Below are 20,471 nucleotides of genomic sequence, written 5' to 3'. Positions count from 1 at the left end.
AGTCATGAAGACACTGCCACACAGTGGGGTGCGGCAGGAAGAGGCAATCCGTCTGCCAGCCATGCCGCCTTTCCCAAGGCAGGCAGCGACTCAGGCAGCAGCAGCCAAGCAAGTGCCTGCAGCACAGACGTCATCATCTGAAAGGGTCACTTGCAAGCTGCCCCCTCTACAAGCAACAGCCTCTGCATCTTCAGTTGGAGGAAGGGCAAAGGCATTGGGCACAGAGGCCCACAGCCACCAAGAGCTTCTGCCACCTCTTCCGCGCATCTCTGGTGAGAGGGACAAGGCAGTGAGGGCAGAGAGCCGGGAACGTGGCCCACACAGCCCTGTGGCCCCTGACGAGGACATGGAGTACACAGTACGGTCCTTCGTCTCCACAGTCATAAGAAATGCTCTAGCCTGCAACGAGGGAGCCAACAGCAAAGCAAGGCTTTCTCCCTCAGGCAGGCGTCCCGGGACCAAAGGCTACAGAACACCATCTCTCACCACAGCAGTGCCCCAAAATGGGAAGAAGAAGAGTCAGCACTCGTCCAAAAGCAGCCCTGCAGCCCCTGCCGAAGAAATGGAAGACCCAGTAAAGGTCTTTGTCTCCACTGCCATTAGCAACGCCGTAGCCCGGAACCAGGGAGCCATGAGGCAGGCAAGGCTTTCTCCTTTGGACAGACGTCCCAGGAGCAAAGGCCGCATAACACCACCACTCCTCACAGCAGTGCCGCAGAATTGGAAGAAGAGTCAGCACCGTGCCAAAGACAGCCCTGCAGCCTCTGCCGAGGACATGGAACACCCAGTAAAGGCCTTCGTCTCCAGTGTCATTAGCAAGGCTATAGCCTGCAACGAGGGAGCCATGAGGGAGGCAGAGCTTCCTCCCTTGTGCAGAGGTCCTAGGAGCAAAGGCCACGGAACACCACCTCTCCTAACAGCAGTGCCCCAGGATTTGAAGAAGAGTCGGCAGGCTGCCCCACACTGCCCCACAGACTCTTTCACGGCACTGCGGGACACAGCACAGTCCCTTGTGTCTGAAGTCCTGGCAAAGACGATGGCTGAAAGCTGGGAACATGGCCAACGGCCTGCAGAACTGGAGGACCTGGCACACACGGGGTGCACAGCGACATCAACAAGAGCAGTCGAGGTCCAGACAGACATGGACAGCAGGCGGACCACTGCTCTGCCAGGGCGCCATCACCAGGCACCTGCACCAGCAAGCCCAGACAGGGCTGAGAAGCAAAGGCAGCAGAGACAGATACACATCAAACCCAGGCAGTGGAGCGGCAAGGATGAGACAAGCCAGGGCCAGGGCACGAAGGAAAGTGGTCGTGTGGCTTCGGATGAAGAGGAAGAGATTATCATCTTCAACTCCTGGATCAACCCCAGGTTCCCCAGCCTCTTCAAGGAACCACAGCCCTTTCCCCAGGAAGAGGGCAGCTCACCCAGCAGCGCGGACAGGGAGGCTGCAGCACAAGAAGCAGAACCCCCAACAAGTGCCTCTCTTGGCTCTTTGGACACTCATACATCGCCTGCTTGCCTGGAAGAGAGGCACGGCACGCCTCTCACCGCAACACAACCGTCAGAGAGCAGGCCAGCAAGTTGTCCATCAGCCCCTGCTTTTGAAGACGAGGGCTACAGAGCGCCTCCCCAGGCACGTGGGGCTCAAGAGTCAAAGCCACCAGCCTGTCCCACTCCCATCGAGCACAGCACTGCAGTGACGGTTGAGAGCCAGGGACGTGCCCAACATGCCTCCACTGTCTCTGACGAAGATCTGTATGAAAGAGCCCGGATCATCGTGTCTGCAGTCCTACGCCATGCTGTAGCCATGAGCCAGGGAGCCACGAGCAAGGCACCAACTGCTCCCTCGGCCACAGGACCCAGCGTGCCTCCTCCCACAGCAGAGCCTGTAGACTCTACATCCTCGGCCTCTGCCTTGGCTGGAGGTGCTGTAGGGGAAGCCACGGAAGCCCCTCTCACTGCAGCAGCGGCGCCACGAGAAGAAGTGGCTTCTCCTGTGACTGCAGATCTTCTCAGGGAGGACATCACTGATCTCAGTCCAGCAGCAGCTGATGAAGCAGGAGCAGCGGCTACTCCCTTGGCTATGGTTCCGGGGCACCAGGTAAGCACAGCACGCGTGGTGGGCACCGGGCACCGAGGGCAGCCAGAGGCAGAAGTAGCACGTGGGGTGTGCGTGCTGGGGAGCTGTCTGCTGCTCTCCATTTCCAGACGCCCCAGGCACAAGGGCTGACATCCCTCTCATCACCTGCTTGTGCTCTTGCTCTCCCCATGCAGGTTGCTGCCGAGCAGGGAGGCCAAGCGCAGTCCTCCTCCTGCACCAAAGACATGCCAGCGGATGAGCCAGCAACGTCCCAGGCACAAGCAACGTCCCAGGCACAAGCACCGTCCCAGGGTCTGTTGGCCGGGCCTGTTCAGCGCAGCGAGCAGCACCAAGGACTAGGTAGGTTGGCAGCACCACGCGCCGGGGGGCTGGCTGGTCCTGGGCCACCCCTCCCCGGGGAAAGGCCTTGGAGGGGGGGAAAGGCTTGCCCAGCACCCGCTCAGGCCCTAACCTACACCTCTCTGTCCCCCACAGGCATCCTTGACCTCGCACAAGCCCCAGCGTGCCAGCCACGGCCCTCCCGCGTCAGAAGAGAGGCGCTTCGGGCTCTGCACAGCGCTTTCTGCTGCAGCTGCATCGCAGGACAGCGAGAGTAGCGGCGCCCGGCTGCCAGCACCAGGACGGCGCTCGGAGGTGGCAGCTGGCCCTCAGGAAGCTTTGCAGTGCCCACAGAAGCATCACTGGGAGGCACAGGACAGCGCCCCAGGAATTCAGATGCCCCACCACATCCTGCCCCCAGCCTCAGCTCAGCTGCGGCTGCTTTCTGCTGTGAATAAAAGCTCAGGCAGACTTTTGCCTCCAATGCTCCTCTCTGTGTCGTTGATCTCAGGAGAAGGAGTGATGCAGGCCATGCCAACCCGGCACCCTGGGCCTCTCACAGTCATGGAATTATAGGATCATGGAATCGCTTAGGTTGGAAAACACCTCAGAGATCATCACGTCCAACCGTTATCCTAGCACCGCCGAGTCTACCACTGAACCATGTCCCTAGGCACCAGATTCACATGGCTTTCGAATACCTCCAGGGATAGTGACTCAACTACTTGCCTGGGCAGCCTGTTCGAATGCTTCACAACCCTGTCATTGAAGAAATTTTGCCTAGTATCCACCTAAACCTCCCCCGGTGCCACTTTTTCCTCTTCTCCTATCGCCTGCTGCCTGGGAGAAGGGACTGACCCCCGTCGCACCACAACCTTCTCTGAGGTCCTTGTACAGAGCGATAAGGTCTTCCCCCAGCCTCCTTTCCTCTAGGCTACATAACCCCAGCTCCCTCAACACTCCTCACACGACTTGCTCCCTAGGCCCTTCAGCTGCTTCTTTGCCCTTCTTTGGACAGGCCCCAGGACCTCCCCGTCCTTCTTGGAGTGACGGCCCCAAAGCTGAGCAGGGTATTCACAGTGCGGCCTCACCAGAGCTGAGTACAGGGGGAGAATTAGGTTCACAAACTACGTGATGCTTACTACTATACCATATATGTACAATTTTATTTGACCAACCTTTCATTTCTCCTGATCCTTTTTTTTTTTTTTTTTTCATCTCTCATGAATAGAGGGCCTGTGATTTTTGTTTTTACTGATTTTGCACTGCTTGTCCTGTTTTTCTTAGCTATCCTCCTCATTTTGTGACTGTGGGACATTCCCCTTATCTGTTTAACGTACTTCACCTGCTATGCTACTGCCATGCCTGCACAATCACTTTTGAAAATGCAAGGTTAGTGGAATTTTCCACTGCAAAAACCTGACGTGCTGTCAGCAGCCTGTAAGCTCTCCTGACGTGCTGTCAGCAGCCTGCAAGCACACAAGAGGAGGAAGTGCTGCAACAGCTGTTGCTCACCAACCAGCTGCCCGGCAAGGAAAAGGCAGTCAGTAGGACATGTGTCAGGACACTTTTCCTGCCGATGTGGCCAAATTCACATAAGAAAGAATCAGGAAAAGTTTCTTTCTTATGTGGGACTCCGTGAAGACAGGCAAAGTTCTCCGAGAGCTGAAAGGTGGGCTTCTTTCCATGGAGGAGCTCAAAGCCCCCCATGGGCAGCCCCAGTTTAATAAGGAAGGAGGCACCCAGCCCAGGTACTAAGACACGCTGAAAAGCAAGAAAGGAGGAACAGTATTTAAGCATTTCTGGGACTGGAAATCCCGTGTGGGACTTCTCCAATAAAGAAGATGGGCCCTTGTGCTTTGGCCACTGCTCATGGGAAGGTGCCAGGTGGCGTCACTCTGGAGAGCCCTGGAGATGGCCTCAATGTCTGGGAGTTTCCCAGCTCCCTTCTTGTTGCCATCTAAAGAAGATCTGGGCTAGTAAGAGCAGAGCCAACACCCTCAGCCCAGGAAAATCCCTCCACGGGGTTCCCAACTAATAGGGAAAGCCTTGAGAACCGGCTCCGACTACATGCTGGCTTGCCCAATCAGGCCATAGGCAACGCACAAGCGCCAGGAGGTACGGATCCCGTCCTTCTGCTGGAGCTGGGCTTTTTTGTGCATAATGCCAGAGCAGCAACGGGCCCCTGGCACATCTGCAGTTTGCAGGCTACCGCTGGGGTGTTACTTCTGCTTGAGGAGGCGTTCTGTGGGGTGGCAGCTCCTGGAAGGAGCAGGGTATGAGGGAAGGACGGGGCTGCAAAGCCCATCTTGTTCAGTGCGAACTGCCTGTGCATGTGGTGGGATATTGCATCCCCAACTGGCCCAGTGCCTGGAAAGCAAATCCCCCAAATCCCCCTTCAGCTGTGGCCTGGGGACGGCAACAAGGCCGCCAATGCCATGCTGCAGGCTGGCACGGCCCGCAGATCCCAGGCTGCCAAGCCCAACGTGCAGCCGCCAAGCAGGCGCCAGCTGCCAGAGGCTGCAGGAAGGTTCCAGAAGCAGCGGCAGCGCCCCGGGCAGAGGCAGCCACGAGTGCAGGAGCTGCTCGTGGGATGTGGGCTCAGGGACAGATGCCTGCCCCTGCAGGGGACAAGGCCCACCCTGAGCCTGCCCACCGGCTTGGGCCTGCCCAGACATCCTGGGGGGAAGCCCTGGCGACAACCAGTGATCGGGGGGGTGCAGAAGCCCCTCACAAATGGTGATGACAATCAGGCCCCCACAAAGTGAGAGGCCACATCAACTACCATGGAACCGCCAGAACTTGGAGAAAAGGGGCACTGCTCTCTCCAGAGAGCGCGTTTCCTTCAGTACAAAGAAAATGAAAGGCCTCTTGTGTCTAGATGCTGTCAGCGTTCATGAAAACACATAATCCACAAAGTGATTATATGAAGGTGCTTTATTAGGCGCCGGAAGTTAGGGGCATGCCTGCCCAAATCTAACTTTGTCCGACTTGTTCACTCAGTTCTCTTTTATCTCCTAAAATATTACATATGCATTGAGTTTCACAACACATCTCTGCGTATTCATTTCCTAGCTCTGCCTAGCCCGGCTTCGTATGCTAATTATCTTATCAGTCCTTCTGCGCTTGCGTATTACTCTCTGGTGGTCGTCCGGGTGGTCGTTGGGATGAAGTAAGATGTCTTCATCAGAGCTGAACTTTTTAACCTTTTCTTCTTACGCATGCTCTCTGAGCCCTCGGTCTCAGTCCAAACCGCAAGCTTGGTTTGATCCAGTTCCCAGGGTCCAAGAGGCCCCAGTTATCTAGATGGCTTGCAAACTGAGCATTCTTTTAGTCCTCCTTACTCCTCATCATGAACCGGTGCATTCTCCCATGCTATCCTTGCACATATATTTTGTATCTTATCCAAGCGCAGCCCCGGAACAGTACATCGCAAATGTACCACATCAAGCAATATTGTATTATTTCCTCTTCTGTTACTAACAATGCCACCTGCCATCACTGACAGCCAGGCTGGGGACAGCCCAAGGCCTCAGACGTTATTATTCTTCAATAATAGGTACATTTGGAATTATTGTCCCCAGGGTGCAAGCTCCCTTCCAGCCAAGGGGCAACACCTTCCTGGATGTATTGCCGCATAGCCAGTACCACCCCTTGCCATTCGGGACAGGCCATCCGGTTACAGGATTCTCATGTTGTATCTGCTGTACAAAAACTTCTAAACTGTTACTTAGATAACGCTCCTGCCTTCCTCTTTGTCACACTCAAAATGGTTAAGAACAAAATAGGATTACAAGATACGCCACCGGGCCCATGTAGTGGGCACCACCAATCGACACTTGGATAAAACAGCACTTCCTTTTCGATCTGTCATGCGCTTCGTTCATCTCCGGCCGTTCCCCTCACGGAGAATACAGAACCACGGATCGGAACTCCGCGCTCGCTTCGCAGCGATGCTGCGTCTCACTCCCACAGCACAATCACGCGATCACGCAGAGAGGCCCCTTAAACTTCTCGTTCATGCTACAAGGATATATCACTTAGAACAAAAACCAGACTATTTTGTTTTGTCTCTGGCCGAGTTCCTCGAGGAGTCACTCACTTCACAGCAATACTTTGGCTCAAACACATACACATATACTTCTTTGCTGGTGCAGCTACTGCTGCCTCCGGTGCAATATTAGGATTAGAGGGAGCATAACTTGCTTCCTCCTCCAAAAAAGGAGTCTTATTGTTTACATATAAACTTAAAGCCAGAATTTTCATCAGACCTGTATTGCGGCCAAAATAGTCAAGTTCCTTTTAATGGCTTTTCAGGCCAGACAATTGGACAATACCTAACCATTGTTGTTTTTTTGTGTTTTTGGTTTTTTTTTTTCTTTTTCGCTAGTTTTTGGGTTGTTTTTCCAATTCCTTTTCTTTCTCGCCAAAGGACTGCCTTTACGCACAATTCCGAGGATTCTGCTTCTGAAGATCTCCAAGGATGGAGACTCCACAACCTCTCTGGGCAACCTGTTCCAGCAAAGACACCGTTGTGTTACCAACACTGTTTCAGGCACAACTCTGAAGCATAGGACCTGCTTCAGCAGCCAGAGAAGCTGCGGGCTAAACACCAGCATGGCACAGCTGTGGCTCTGCCGCTGAAAGCTTCTCCACGGCTTGTTCTGAAAGCAACGAGCAGGGAATCTTCCCGCGGCTGCCCAGGGTTTTCCTCTCGCAGCCCCGCCAGAGCCCGCCTCAAGCAACCTCTCCGCCAGCTCCACCGGCTCCGCTACCTGGTGCCCGCCTTCTCTGGGAGTCCTTCACAGTGCCTAGAGCCACAGGGCTCTGGCTGCCCGGACAGGGGAGGATTCCCTGCTAATGCTCCTGCTCAAACTGCACTGCCAGGGCTGCCTGACGGGTGTCCAAGCTCGAGCGCGGTCTCTGCTGATGTGTGGGGAGTCAGGCAAAGAGCCAGGAAGCTTACCCAGATGACCGAGCAGAGCATCTCCCGGCAGAGCAGGTAACGCGCAGTTGATGGGAGCAGTTAGGGAGCTAAGCTGACTCCCCTGAGAAATCCTGACCTGGGGCTGTGCCGGGGGCACTGGCTGGAAGGAGCCTGAGGTGCCTGCCAATCCAGACCTTGCTGGGGGCGTGTGAGACGGTGTCCCTGGGGTGTCCGCCGACCACCGGGGCTTTGTGATGCGTGGGCGGTGGCGTACCCAAAGGCCATTGTGACACGGAGGGGTACCCATGGCAACGGTGTCCCTTATAAGGCCCGAGCCCCGGGCTGTCCATTCACTCTCAGGAGAGCAGCTCTGCCAGGAGGCAGCAGCTCCCCTGGGTGCCCGTTGGAGTTCTCGGTCAGAGGACCTGGAGCATACCATGGAGCAGCAGAATAAGGATCACTCCCAGCCCGCTGAAGGGCAGCAGAGCGTACAGGAGCAGCGCCAGGTGAGGCTCAGGGACCAAGACAGGGACAGCAGCGTGACGGGACGGCACGGAGAGCACCAGGATGGGAACGGTGCTGGAGCAAGCTGGCCAGCTGGCCCTGAACACCTCCAGCCCGGACACAGTTATTCCCAAACCTGGAGTTTCTCCATGAAGAGCCGACCCCCAGGACAGCCAAAGCCCACAGGGCCCTGGCATTTCTGTGCCCAGAGGCACAAAGAGCAGCGCGGCCTAATTCAACCTGGCTGTCCGCAACCAGGAGCTGTCTCCATCGTCCCTCCATGCGGACAGGCAGCCAGTGCGGTCGTGCCCAGAGAGCGTGCGTCACACTGGCAGCTGCCACACAGAGTCGGGAGCCCCAGGAGGGTTCGGAAGAACATCTTTGGCAGCCCTGGCAGCCTCCGACGAGCAGGCAGCAATTCAGGAGGAGACAGGCAGGGCATTACCCTGGCAAGCCGAGCCCCGCTGTGCGTGGTCCCCTGCCAGGGCATGAATGGGGCCACTGCAGGGCAGCTCACAGGAGCACCATTAGGGGGACGTGGAGGGGAATGGCAGAAATGACCAAAGTAACCCGGCCTTTCTCCTCAGTTTCTCTTGCAGATGGAGAAGCTGCAAGTCATGAAGACACTGCCACACAGTGGGGTGCGGCAGGAAGAGGCAATCCGTCTGCCAGCCATGCCGCCTTTCCCAAGGCAGGCAGCGACTCAGGCAGCAGCAGCCAAGCAAGTGCCTGCAGCACAGACGTCATCATCTGAAAGGGTCACTTGCAAGCTGCCCCCTCTACAAGCAACAGCCTCTGCATCTTCAGTTGGAGGAAGGGCAAAGGCATTGGGCACAGAGGCCCACAGCCACCAAGAGCTTCTGCCACCTCTTCCGCGCATCTCTGGTGAGAGGGACAAGGCAGTGAGGGCAGAGAGCCGGGAACGTGGCCCACACAGCCCTGTGGCCCCTGACGAGGACATGGAGTACACAGTACGGTCCTTCGTCTCCACAGTCATAAGAAATGCTCTAGCCTGCAACGAGGGAGCCAACAGCAAAGCAAGGCTTTCTCCCTCAGGCAGGCGTCCCGGGACCAAAGGCTACAGAACACCATCTCTCACCACAGCAGTGCCCCAAAATGGGAAGAAGAAGAGTCAGCACTCGTCCAAAAGCAGCCCTGCAGCCCCTGCCGAAGAAATGGAAGACCCAGTAAAGGTCTTTGTCTCCACTGCCATTAGCAACGCCGTAGCCCGGAACCAGGGAGCCATGAGGCAGGCAAGGCTTTCTCCTTTGGACAGACGTCCCAGGAGCAAAGGCCGCATAACACCACCACTCCTCACAGCAGTGCCGCAGAATTGGAAGAAGAGTCAGCACCGTGCCAAAGACAGCCCTGCAGCCTCTGCCGAGGACATGGAACACCCAGTAAAGGCCTTCGTCTCCAGTGTCATTAGCAAGGCTATAGCCTGCAACGAGGGAGCCATGAGGGAGGCAGAGCTTCCTCCCTTGTGCAGAGGTCCTAGGAGCAAAGGCCACGGAACACCACCTCTCCTAACAGCAGTGCCCCAGGATTTGAAGAAGAGTCGGCAGGCTGCCCCACACTGCCCCACAGACTCTTTCACGGCACTGCGGGACACAGCACAGTCCCTTGTGTCTGAAGTCCTGGCAAAGACGATGGCTGAAAGCTGGGAACATGGCCAACGGCCTGCAGAACTGGAGGACCTGGCACACACGGGGTGCACAGCGACATCAACAAGAGCAGTCGAGGTCCAGACAGACATGGACAGCAGGCGGACCACTGCTCTGCCAGGGCGCCATCACCAGGCACCTGCACCAGCAAGCCCAGACAGGGCTGAGAAGCAAAGGCAGCAGAGACAGATACACATCAAACCCAGGCAGTGGAGCGGCAAGGATGAGACAAGCCAGGGCCAGGGCACGAAGGAAAGTGGTCGTGTGGCTTCGGATGAAGAGGAAGAGATTATCATCTTCAACTCCTGGATCAACCCCAGGTTCCCCAGCCTCTTCAAGGAACCACAGCCCTTTCCCCAGGAAGAGGGCAGCTCACCCAGCAGCGCGGACAGGGAGGCTGCAGCACAAGAAGCAGAACCCCCAACAAGTGCCTCTCTTGGCTCTTTGGACACTCATACATCGCCTGCTTGCCTGGAAGAGAGGCACGGCACGCCTCTCACCGCAACACAACCGTCAGAGAGCAGGCCAGCAAGTTGTCCATCAGCCCCTGCTTTTGAAGACGAGGGCTACAGAGCGCCTCCCCAGGCACGTGGGGCTCAAGAGTCAAAGCCACCAGCCTGTCCCACTCCCATCGAGCACAGCACTGCAGTGACGGTTGAGAGCCAGGGACGTGCCCAACATGCCTCCACTGTCTCTGACGAAGATCTGTATGAAAGAGCCCGGATCATCGTGTCTGCAGTCCTACGCCATGCTGTAGCCATGAGCCAGGGAGCCACGAGCAAGGCACCAACTGCTCCCTCGGCCACAGGACCCAGCGTGCCTCCTCCCACAGCAGAGCCTGTAGACTCTACATCCTCGGCCTCTGCCTTGGCTGGAGGTGCTGTAGGGGAAGCCACGGAAGCCCCTCTCACTGCAGCAGCGGCGCCACGAGAAGAAGTGGCTTCTCCTGTGACTGCAGATCTTCTCAGGGAGGACATCACTGATCTCAGTCCAGCAGCAGCTGATGAAGCAGGAGCAGCGGCTACTCCCTTGGCTATGGTTCCGGGGCACCAGGTAAGCACAGCACGCGTGGTGGGCACCGGGCACCGAGGGCAGCCAGAGGCAGAAGTAGCACGTGGGGTGTGCGTGCTGGGGAGCTGTCTGCTGCTCTCCATTTCCAGACGCCCCAGGCACAAGGGCTGACATCCCTCTCATCACCTGCTTGTGCTCTTGCTCTCCCCATGCAGGTTGCTGCCGAGCAGGGAGGCCAAGCGCAGTCCTCCTCCTGCACCAAAGACATGCCAGCGGATGAGCCAGCAACGTCCCAGGCACAAGCAACGTCCCAGGCACAAGCACCGTCCCAGGGTCTGTTGGCCGGGCCTGTTCAGCGCAGCGAGCAGCACCAAGGACTAGGTAGGTTGGCAGCACCACGCGCCGGGGGGCTGGCTGGTCCTGGGCCACCCCTCCCCGGGGAAAGGCCTTGGAGGGGGGGAAAGGCTTGCCCAGCACCCGCTCAGGCCCTAACCTACACCTCTCTGTCCCCCACAGGCATCCTTGACCTCGCACAAGCCCCAGCGTGCCAGCCACGGCCCTCCCGCGTCAGAAGAGAGGCGCTTCGGGCTCTGCACAGCGCTTTCTGCTGCAGCTGCATCGCAGGACAGCGAGAGTAGCGGCGCCCGGCTGCCAGCACCAGGACGGCGCTCGGAGGTGGCAGCTGGCCCTCAGGAAGCTTTGCAGTGCCCACAGAAGCATCACTGGGAGGCACAGGACAGCGCCCCAGGAATTCAGATGCCCCACCACATCCTGCCCCCAGCCTCAGCTCAGCTGCGGCTGCTTTCTGCTGTGAATAAAAGCTCAGGCAGACTTTTGCCTCCAATGCTCCTCTCTGTGTCGTTGATCTCAGGAGAAGGAGTGATGCAGGCCATGCCAACCCGGCACCCTGGGCCTCTCACAGTCATGGAATTATAGGATCATGGAATCGCTTAGGTTGGAAAACACCTCAGAGATCATCACGTCCAACCGTTATCCTAGCACCGCCGAGTCTACCACTGAACCATGTCCCTAGGCACCAGATTCACATGGCTTTCGAATACCTCCAGGGATAGTGACTCAACTACTTGCCTGGGCAGCCTGTTCGAATGCTTCACAACCCTGTCATTGAAGAAATTTTGCCTAGTATCCACCTAAACCGCCCCCGGTGCCACTTTTTCCTCTTCTCCTATCGCCTGCTGCCTGGGAGAAGGGACTGACCCCCGTCGCACCACAACCTTCTCTGAGGTCCTTGTACAGAGCGATAAGGTCTTCCCCCAGCCTCCTTTCCTCTAGGCTACATAACCCCAGCTCCCTCAACACTCCTCACACGACTTGCTCCCTAGGCCCTTCAGCTGCTTCTTTGCCCTTCTTTGGACAGGCCCCAGGACCTCCCCGTCCTTCTTGGAGTGACGGCCCCAAAGCTGAGCAGGGTATTCACAGTGCGGCCTCACCAGAGCTGAGTACAGGGGGAGAATTAGGTTCACAAACTACGTGATGCTTACTACTATACCATATATGTACAATTTTATTTGACCAACCTTTCATTTCTCCTGATCCTTTTTTTTTTTTTTTTTCATCTCTCATGAATAGAGGGCCTGTGATTTTTGTTTTTACTGATTTTGCACTGCTTGTCCTGTTTTTCTTAGCTATCCTCCTCATTTTGTGACTGTGGGACATTCCCCTTATCTGTTTAACGTACTTCACCTGCTATGCTACTGCCATGCCTGCACAATCACTTTTGAAAATGCAAGGTTAGTGGAATTTTCCACTGCAAAAACCTGACGTGCTGTCAGCAGCCTGTAAGCTCTCCTGACGTGCTGTCAGCAGCCTGCAAGCACACAAGAGGAGGAAGTGCTGCAACAGCTGTTGCTCACCAACCAGCTGCCCGGCAAGGAAAAGGCAGTCAGTAGGACATGTGTCAGGACACTTTTCCTGCCGATGTGGCCAAATTCACATAAGAAAGAATCAGGAAAAGTTTCTTTCTTATGTGGGACTCCGTGAAGACAGGCAAAGTTCTCCGAGAGCTGAAAGGTGGGCTTCTTTCCATGGAGGAGCTCAAAGCCCCCCATGGGCAGCCCCAGTTTAATAAGGAAGGAGGCACCCAGCCCAGGTACTAAGACACGCTGAAAAGCAAGAAAGGAGGAACAGTATTTAAGCATTTCTGGGACTGGAAATCCCGTGTGGGACTTCTCCAATAAAGAAGATGGGCCCTTGTGCTTTGGCCACTGCTCATGGGAAGGTGCCAGGTGGCGTCACTCTGGAGAGCCCTGGAGATGGCCTCAATGTCTGGGAGTTTCCCAGCTCCCTTCTTGTTGCCATCTAAAGAAGATCTGGGCTAGTAAGAGCAGAGCCAACACCCTCAGCCCAGGAAAATCCCTCCACGGGGTTCCCAACTAATAGGGAAAGCCTTGAGAACCGGCTCCGACTACATGCTGGCTTGCCCAATCAGGCCATAGGCAACGCACAAGCGCCAGGAGGTACGGATCCCGTCCTTCTGCTGGAGCTGGGCTTTTTTGTGCATAATGCCAGAGCAGCAACGGGCCCCTGGCACATCTGCAGTTTGCAGGCTACCGCTGGGGTGTTACTTCTGCTTGAGGAGGCGTTCTGTGGGGTGGCAGCTCCTGGAAGGAGCAGGGTATGAGGGAAGGACGGGGCTGCAAAGCCCATCTTGTTCAGTGCGAACTGCCTGTGCATGTGGTGGGATATTGCATCCCCAACTGGCCCAGTGCCTGGAAAGCAAATCCCCCAAATCCCCCTTCAGCTGTGGCCTGGGGACGGCAACAAGGCCGCCAATGCCATGCTGCAGGCTGGCACGGCCCGCAGATCCCAGGCTGCCAAGCCCAACGTGCAGCCGCCAAGCAGGCGCCAGCTGCCAGAGGCTGCAGGAAGGTTCCAGAAGCAGCGGCAGCGCCCCGGGCAGAGGCAGCCACGAGTGCAGGAGCTGCTCGTGGGATGTGGGCTCAGGGACAGATGCCTGCCCCTGCAGGGGACAAGGCCCACCCTGAGCCTGCCCACCGGCTTGGGCCTGCCCAGACATCCTGGGGGGAAGCCCTGGCGACAACCAGTGATCGGGGGGGTGCAGAAGCCCCTCACAAATGGTGATGACAATCAGGCCCCCACAAAGTGAGAGGCCACATCAACTACCATGGAACCGCCAGAACTTGGAGAAAAGGGGCACTGCTCTCTCCAGAGAGCGCGTTTCCTTCAGTACAAAGAAAATGAAAGGCCTCTTGTGTCTAGATGCTGTCAGCGTTCATGAAAACACATAATCCACAAAGTGATTATATGAAGGTGCTTTATTAGGCGCCGGAAGTTAGGGGCATGCCTGCCCAAATCTAACTTTGTCCGACTTGTTCACTCAGTTCTCTTTTATCTCCTAAAATATTACATATGCATTGAGTTTCACAACACATCTCTGCGTATTCATTTCCTAGCTCTGCCTAGCCCGGCTTCGTATGCTAATTATCTTATCAGTCCTTCTGCGCTTGCGTATTACTCTCTGGTGGTCGTCCGGGTGGTCGTTGGGATGAAGTAAGATGTCTTCATCAGAGCTGAACTTTTTAACCTTTTCTTCTTACGCATGCTCTCTGAGCCCTCGGTCTCAGTCCAAACCGCAAGCTTGGTTTGATCCAGTTCCCAGGGTCCAAGAGGCCCCAGTTATCTAGATGGCTTGCAAACTGAGCATTCTTTTAGTCCTCCTTACTCCTCATCATGAACCGGTGCATTCTCCCATGCTATCCTTGCACATATATTTTGTATCTTATCCAAGCGCAGCCCCGGAACAGTACATCGCAAATGTACCACATCAAGCAATATTGTATTATTTCCTCTTCTGTTACTAACAATGCCACCTGCCATCACTGACAGCCAGGCTGGGGACAGCCCAAGGCCTCAGACGTTATTATTCTTCAATAATAGGTACATTTGGAATTATTGTCCCCAGGGTGCAAGCTCCCTTCCAGCCAAGGGGCAACACCTTCCTGGATGTATTGCCGCATAGCCAGTACCACCCCTTGCCATTCGGGACAGGCCATCCGGTTACAGGATTCTCATGTTGTATCTGCTGTACAAAAACTTCTAAACTGTTACTTAGATAACGCTCCTGCCTTCCTCTTTGTCACACTCAAAATGGTTAAGAACAAAATAGGATTACAAGATACGCCACCGGGCCCATGTAGTGGGCACCACCAATCGACACTTGGATAAAACAGCACTTCCTTTTCGATCTGTCATGCGCTTCGTTCATCTCCGGCCGTTCCCCTCACGGAGAATACAGAACCACGGATCGGAACTCCGCGCTCGCTTCGCAGCGATGCTGCGTCTCACTCCCACAGCACAATCACGCGATCACGCAGAGAGGCCCCTTAAACTTCTCGTTCATGCTACAAGGATATATCACTTAGAACAAAAACCAGACTATTTTGTTTTGTCTCTGGCCGAGTTCCTCGAGGAGTCACTCACTTCACAGCAATACTTTGGCTCAAACACATACACATATACTTCTTTGCTGGTGCAGCTACTGCTGCCTCCGGTGCAATATTAGGATTAGAGGGAGCATAACTTGCTTCCTCCTCCAAAAAAGGAGTCTTATTGTTTACATATAAACTTAAAGCCAGAATTTTCATCAGACCTGTATTGCGGCCAAAATAGTCAAGTTCCTTTTAATGGCTTTTCAGGCCAGACAATTGGACAATACCTAACCATTGTTGTTTTTTTGTGTTTTTGGTTTTTTTTTTTCTTTTTCGCTAGTTTTTGGGTTGTTTTTCCAATTCCTTTTCTTTCTCGCCAAAGGACTGCCTTTACGCACAATTCCGAGGATTCTGCTTCTGAAGATCTCCAAGGATGGAGACTCCACAACCTCTCTGGGCAACCTGTTCCAGCAAAGACACCGTTGTGTTACCAACACTGTTTCAGGCACAACTCTGAAGCATAGGACCTGCTTCAGCAGCCAGAGAAGCTGCGGGCTAAACACCAGCATGGCACAGCTGTGGCTCTGCCGCTGAAAGCTTCTCCACGGCTTGTTCTGAAAGCAACGAGCAGGGAATCTTCCCGCGGCTGCCCAGGGTTTTCCTCTCGCAGCCCCGCCAGAGCCCGCCTCAAGCAACCTCTCCGCCAGCTCCACCGGCTCCGCTACCTGGTGCCCGCCTTCTCTGGGAGTCCTTCACAGTGCCTAGAGCCACAGGGCTCTGGCTGCCCGGACAGGGGAGGATTCCCTGCTAATGCTCCTGCTCAAACTGCACTGCCAGGGCTGCCTGACGGGTGTCCAAGCTCGAGCGCGGTCTCTGCTGATGTGTGGGGAGTCAGGCAAAGAGCCAGGAAGCTTACCCAGATGACCGAGCAGAGCATCTCCCGGCAGAGCAGGTAACGCGCAGTTGATGGGAGCAGTTAGGGAGCTAAGCTGACTCCCCTGAGAAATCCTGACCTGGGGCTGTGCCGGGGGCACTGGCTGGAAGGAGCCTGAGGTGCCTGCCAATCCAGACCTTGCTGGGGGCGTGTGAGACGGTGTCCCTGGGGTGTCCGCCGACCACCGGGGCTTTGTGATGCGTGGGCGGTGGCGTACCCAAAGGCCATTGTGACACGGAGGGGTACCCATGGCAACGGTGTCCCTTATAAGGCCCGAGCCCCGGGCTGTCCATTCACTCTCAGGAGAGCAGCTCTGCCAGGAGGCAGCAGCTCCCCTGGGTGCCCGTTGGAGTTCTCGGTCAGAGGACCTGGAGCATACCATGGAGCAGCAGAATAAGGATCACTCCCAGCCCGCTGAAGGGCAGCAGAGCGTACAGGAGCAGCGCCAGGTGAGGCTCAGGGACCAAGACAGGGACAGCAGCGTGACGGGACGGCACGGAGAGCACCAGGATGGGAACGGTGCTGGAGCAAGCTGGCCAGCTGGCCCTGAACACCTCCAGCCCGGACACAGTTATTCCCAAACCTGGAGTTTCTCCATGAAGAGCCGACCCCCAGGACAGCCAAAGCCCACAGGGCCCTGGCATTTCTGTGCCCAGAGGCACAAAGAGCAGCGCGGCCTAATTCAACCTGGCTGTCCGCAACCAGGAGCTGTCTCCATCGTCCCTCCATGCGGACAGGCAGCCAGTGCGGTCGTGCCCAGAGAGCGTGCGTCACACTGGCAGCTGCCACACAGAGTCGGGAGCCCCAGGAGGGTTCGGAAGAACATCTTTGGCAGCCCTGGCAGCCTCCGACGAGCAGGCAGCAATTCAGGAGGAGACAGGCAGGGCATTACCCTGGCAAGCCGAGCCCCGCTGTGCGTGGTCCCCTGCCAGGGCATGAATGGGGCCACTGCAGGGCAGCTCACAGGAGCACCATTAGGGGGACGTGGAGGGGAATGGCAGAAATGACCAAAGTAACCCGGCCTTTCTCCTCAGTTTCTCTTGCAGATGGAGAAGCTGCAAGTCATGAAGACACTGCCACACAGTGGGGTGCGGCAGGAAGAGGCAATCCGTCTGCCAGCCATGCCGCCTTTCCCAAGGCAGGCAGCGACTCAGGCAGCAGCAGCCAAGCAAGTGCCTGCAGCACAGACGTCATCATCTGAAAGGGTCACTTGCAAGCTGCCCCCTCTACAAGCAACAGCCTCTGCATCTTCAGTTGGAGGAAGGGCAAAGGCATTGGGCACAGAGGCCCACAGCCACCAAGAGCTTCTGCCACCTCTTCCGCGCATCTCTGGTGAGAGGGACAAGGCAGTGAGGGCAGAGAGCCGGGAACGTGGCCCACACAGCCCTGTGGCCCCTGACGAGGACATGGAGTACACAGTACGGTCCTTCGTCTCCACAGTCATAAGAAATGCTCTAGCCTGCAACGAGGGAGCCAACAGCAAAGCAAGGCTTTCTCCCTCAGGCAGGCGTCCCGGGACCAAAGGCTACAGAACACCATCTCTCACCACAGCAGTGCCCCAAAATGGGAAGAAGAAGAGTCAGCACTCGTCCAAAAGCAGCCCTGCAGCCCCTGCCGAAGAAATGGAAGACCCAGTAAAGGTCTTTGTCTCCACTGCCATTAGCAACGCCGTAGCCCGGAACCAGGGAGCCATGAGGCAGGCAAGGCTTTCTCCTTTGGACAGACGTCCCAGGAGCAAAGGCCGCATAACACCACCACTCCTCACAGCAGTGCCGCAGAATTGGAAGAAGAGTCAGCACCGTGCCAAAGACAGCCCTGCAGCCTCTGCCGAGGACATGGAACACCCAGTAAAGGCCTTCGTCTCCAGTGTCATTAGCAAGGCTATAGCCTGCAACGAGGGAGCCATGAGGGAGGCAGAGCTTCCTCCCTTGTGCAGAGGTCCTAGGAGCAAAGGCCACGGAACACCACCTCTCCTAACAGCAGTGCCCCAGGATTTGAAGAAGAGTCGGCAGGCTGCCCCACACTGCCCCACAGACTCTTTCACGGCACTGCGGGACACAGCACAGTCCCTTGTGTCTGAAGTCCTGGCAAAGACGATGGCTGAAAGCTGGGAACATGGCCAACGGCCTGCAGAACTGGAGGACCTGGCACACACGGGGTGCACAGCGACATCAACAAGAGCAGTCGAGGTCCAGACAGACATGGACAGCAGGCGGACCACTGCTCTGCCAGGGCGCCATCACCAGGCACCTGCACCAGCAAGCCCAGACAGGGCTGAGAAGCAAAGGCAGCAGAGACAGATACACATCAAACCCAGGCAGTGGAGCGGCAAGGATGAGACAAGCCAGGGCCAGGGCACGAAGGAAAGTGGTCGTGTGGCTTCGGATGAAGAGGAAGAGATTATCATCTTCAACTCCTGGATCAACCCCAGGTTCCCCAGCCTCTTCAAGGAACCACAGCCCTTTCCCCAGGAAGAGGGCAGCTCACCCAGCAGCGCGGACAGGGAGGCTGCAGCACAAGAAGCAGAACCCCCAACAAGTGCCTCTCTTGGCTCTTTGGACACTCATACATCGCCTGCTTGCCTGGAAGAGAGGCACGGCACGCCTCTCACCGCAACACAACCGTCAGAGAGCAGGCCAGCAAGTTGTCCATCAGCCCCTGCTTTTGAAGACGAGGGCTACAGAGCGCCTCCCCAGGCACGTGGGGCTCAAGAGTCAAAGCCACCAGCCTGTCCCACTCCCATCGAGCACAGCACTGCAGTGACGGTTGAGAGCCAGGGACGTGCCCAACATGCCTCCACTGTCTCTGACGAAGATCTGTATGAAAGAGCCCGGATCATCGTGTCTGCAGTCCTACGCCATGCTGTAGCCATGAGCCAGGGAGCCACGAGCAAGGCACCAACTGCTCCCTCGGCCACAGGACCCAGCGTGCCTCCTCCCACAGCAGAGCCTGTAGACTCTACATCCTCGGCCTCTGCCTTGGCTGGAGGTGCTGTAGGGGAAGCCACGGAAGCCCCTCTCACTGCAGCAGCGGCGCCACGAGAAGAAGTGGCTTCTCCTGTGACTGCAGATCTTCTCAGGGAGGACATCACTGATCTCAGTCCAGCAGCAGCTGATGAAGCAGGAGCAGCGGCTACTCCCTTGGCTATGGTTCCGGGGCACCAGGTAAGCACAGCACGCGTGGTGGGCACCGGGCACCGAGGGCAGCCAGAGGCAGAAGTAGCACGTGGGGTGTGCGTGCTGGGGAGCTGTCTGCTGCTCTCCATTTCCAGACGCCCCAGGCACAAGGGCTGACATCCCTCTCATCACCTGCTTGTGCTCTTGCTCTCCCCATGCAGGTTGCTGCCGAGCAGGGAGGCCAAGCGCAGTCCTCCTCCTGCACCAAAGACATGCCAGCGGATGAGCCAGCAACGTCCCAGGCACAAGCAACGTCCCAGGCACAAGCACCGTCCCAGGGTCTGTTGGCCGGGCCTGTTCAGCGCAGCGAGCAGCACCAAGGACTAGGTAGGTTGGCAGCACCACGCGCCGGGGGGCTGGCTGGTCCTGGGCCACCCCTCCCCGGGGAAAGGCCTTGGAGGGGGGGAAAGGCTTGCCCAGCACCCGCTCAGGCCCTAACCTACACCTCTCTGTCCCCCACAGGCATCCTTGACCTCGCACAAGCCCCAGCGTGCCAGCCACGGCCCTCCCGCGTCAGAAGAGAGGCGCTTCGGGCTCTGCACAGCGCTTTCTGCTGCAGCTGCATCGCAGGACAGCGAGAGTAGCGGCGCCCGGCTGCCAGCACCAGGACGGCGCTCGGAGGTGGCAGCTGGCCCTCAGGAAGCTTTGCAGTGCCCACAGAAGCATCACTGGGAGGCACAGGACAGCGCCCCAGGAATTCAGATGCCCCACCACATCCTGCCCCCAGCCTCAGCTCAGCTGCGGCTGCTTTCTGCTGTGAATAAAAGCTCAGGCAGACTTTTGCCTCCAATGCTCCTCTCTGTGTCGTTGATCTCAGGAGAAGGAGTGATGCAGGCCATGCCAACCCGGCACCCTGGGCCTCTCACAGTCATGGAATTATAGGATCATGGAATCGCTTAGGTTGGAAAACACCTCAGAGATCATCACGTCCAACCGTTATCCTAGCACCGCCGAGTCTACCACTGAACCATGTCCCTAGGCACCAGATTCACATGGCTTTCGAATACCTCCAGGGATAGTGACTCAACTACTTGCCTGGGCAGCCTGTTCGAATGCTTCACAACCCTGTCATTGAAGAAATTTTGCCTAGTATCCACCTAAACCGCCCCCGGTGCCACTTTTTCCTCTTCTCCTATCGCCTGCTGCCTGGGAGAAGGGACTGACCCCCGTCGCACCACAACCTTCTCTGAGGTCCTTGTACAGAGCGATAAGGTCTTCCCCCAGCCTCCTTTCCTCTAGGCTACATAACCCCAGCTCCCTCAACACTCCTCACACGACTTGCTCCCTAGGCCCTTCAGCTGCTTCTTTGCCCTTCTTTGGACAGGCCCCAGGACCTCCCCGTCCTTCTTGGAGTGACGGCCCCAAAGCTGAGCAGGGTATTCACAGTGCGGCCTCACCAGAGCTGAGTACAGGGGGAGAATTAG

General features: G+C 56.7%; 1 protein-coding gene across 1 annotated transcript in view; it reads right to left on the bottom strand.

Annotated features, from left to right (window-relative positions):
• Nucleotides 1-18,732, bottom strand: part of LOC308187818 (uncharacterized protein) — a gene marked incomplete at its 5' end in the record, with an annotated part of 243,917 nt that extends 225,185 nt beyond the window's left edge. Inside the window, one exon of the mRNA XM_080576145.1 lies at nucleotides 18,728-18,732. Within this exon, the coding sequence (XP_080432271.1) occupies nucleotides 18,728-18,732 (5 nt within the window). The remainder of the gene's footprint in view (nucleotides 1-18,727) is intronic.
• Between the last annotated feature and the right edge of the window lie 1,739 nt (nucleotides 18,733-20,471).

This window comes from Anser brachyrhynchus (genome assembly GCF_964034855.1).
Source record: "Anser brachyrhynchus genome assembly, chromosome: 1".
Lineage (NCBI taxonomy): Eukaryota > Metazoa > Chordata > Aves > Anseriformes > Anatidae > Anser > Anser brachyrhynchus.
Note: the sequence above shows the minus strand (reverse complement) of the source record. Positions and strands in the feature narration are given on the sequence as shown.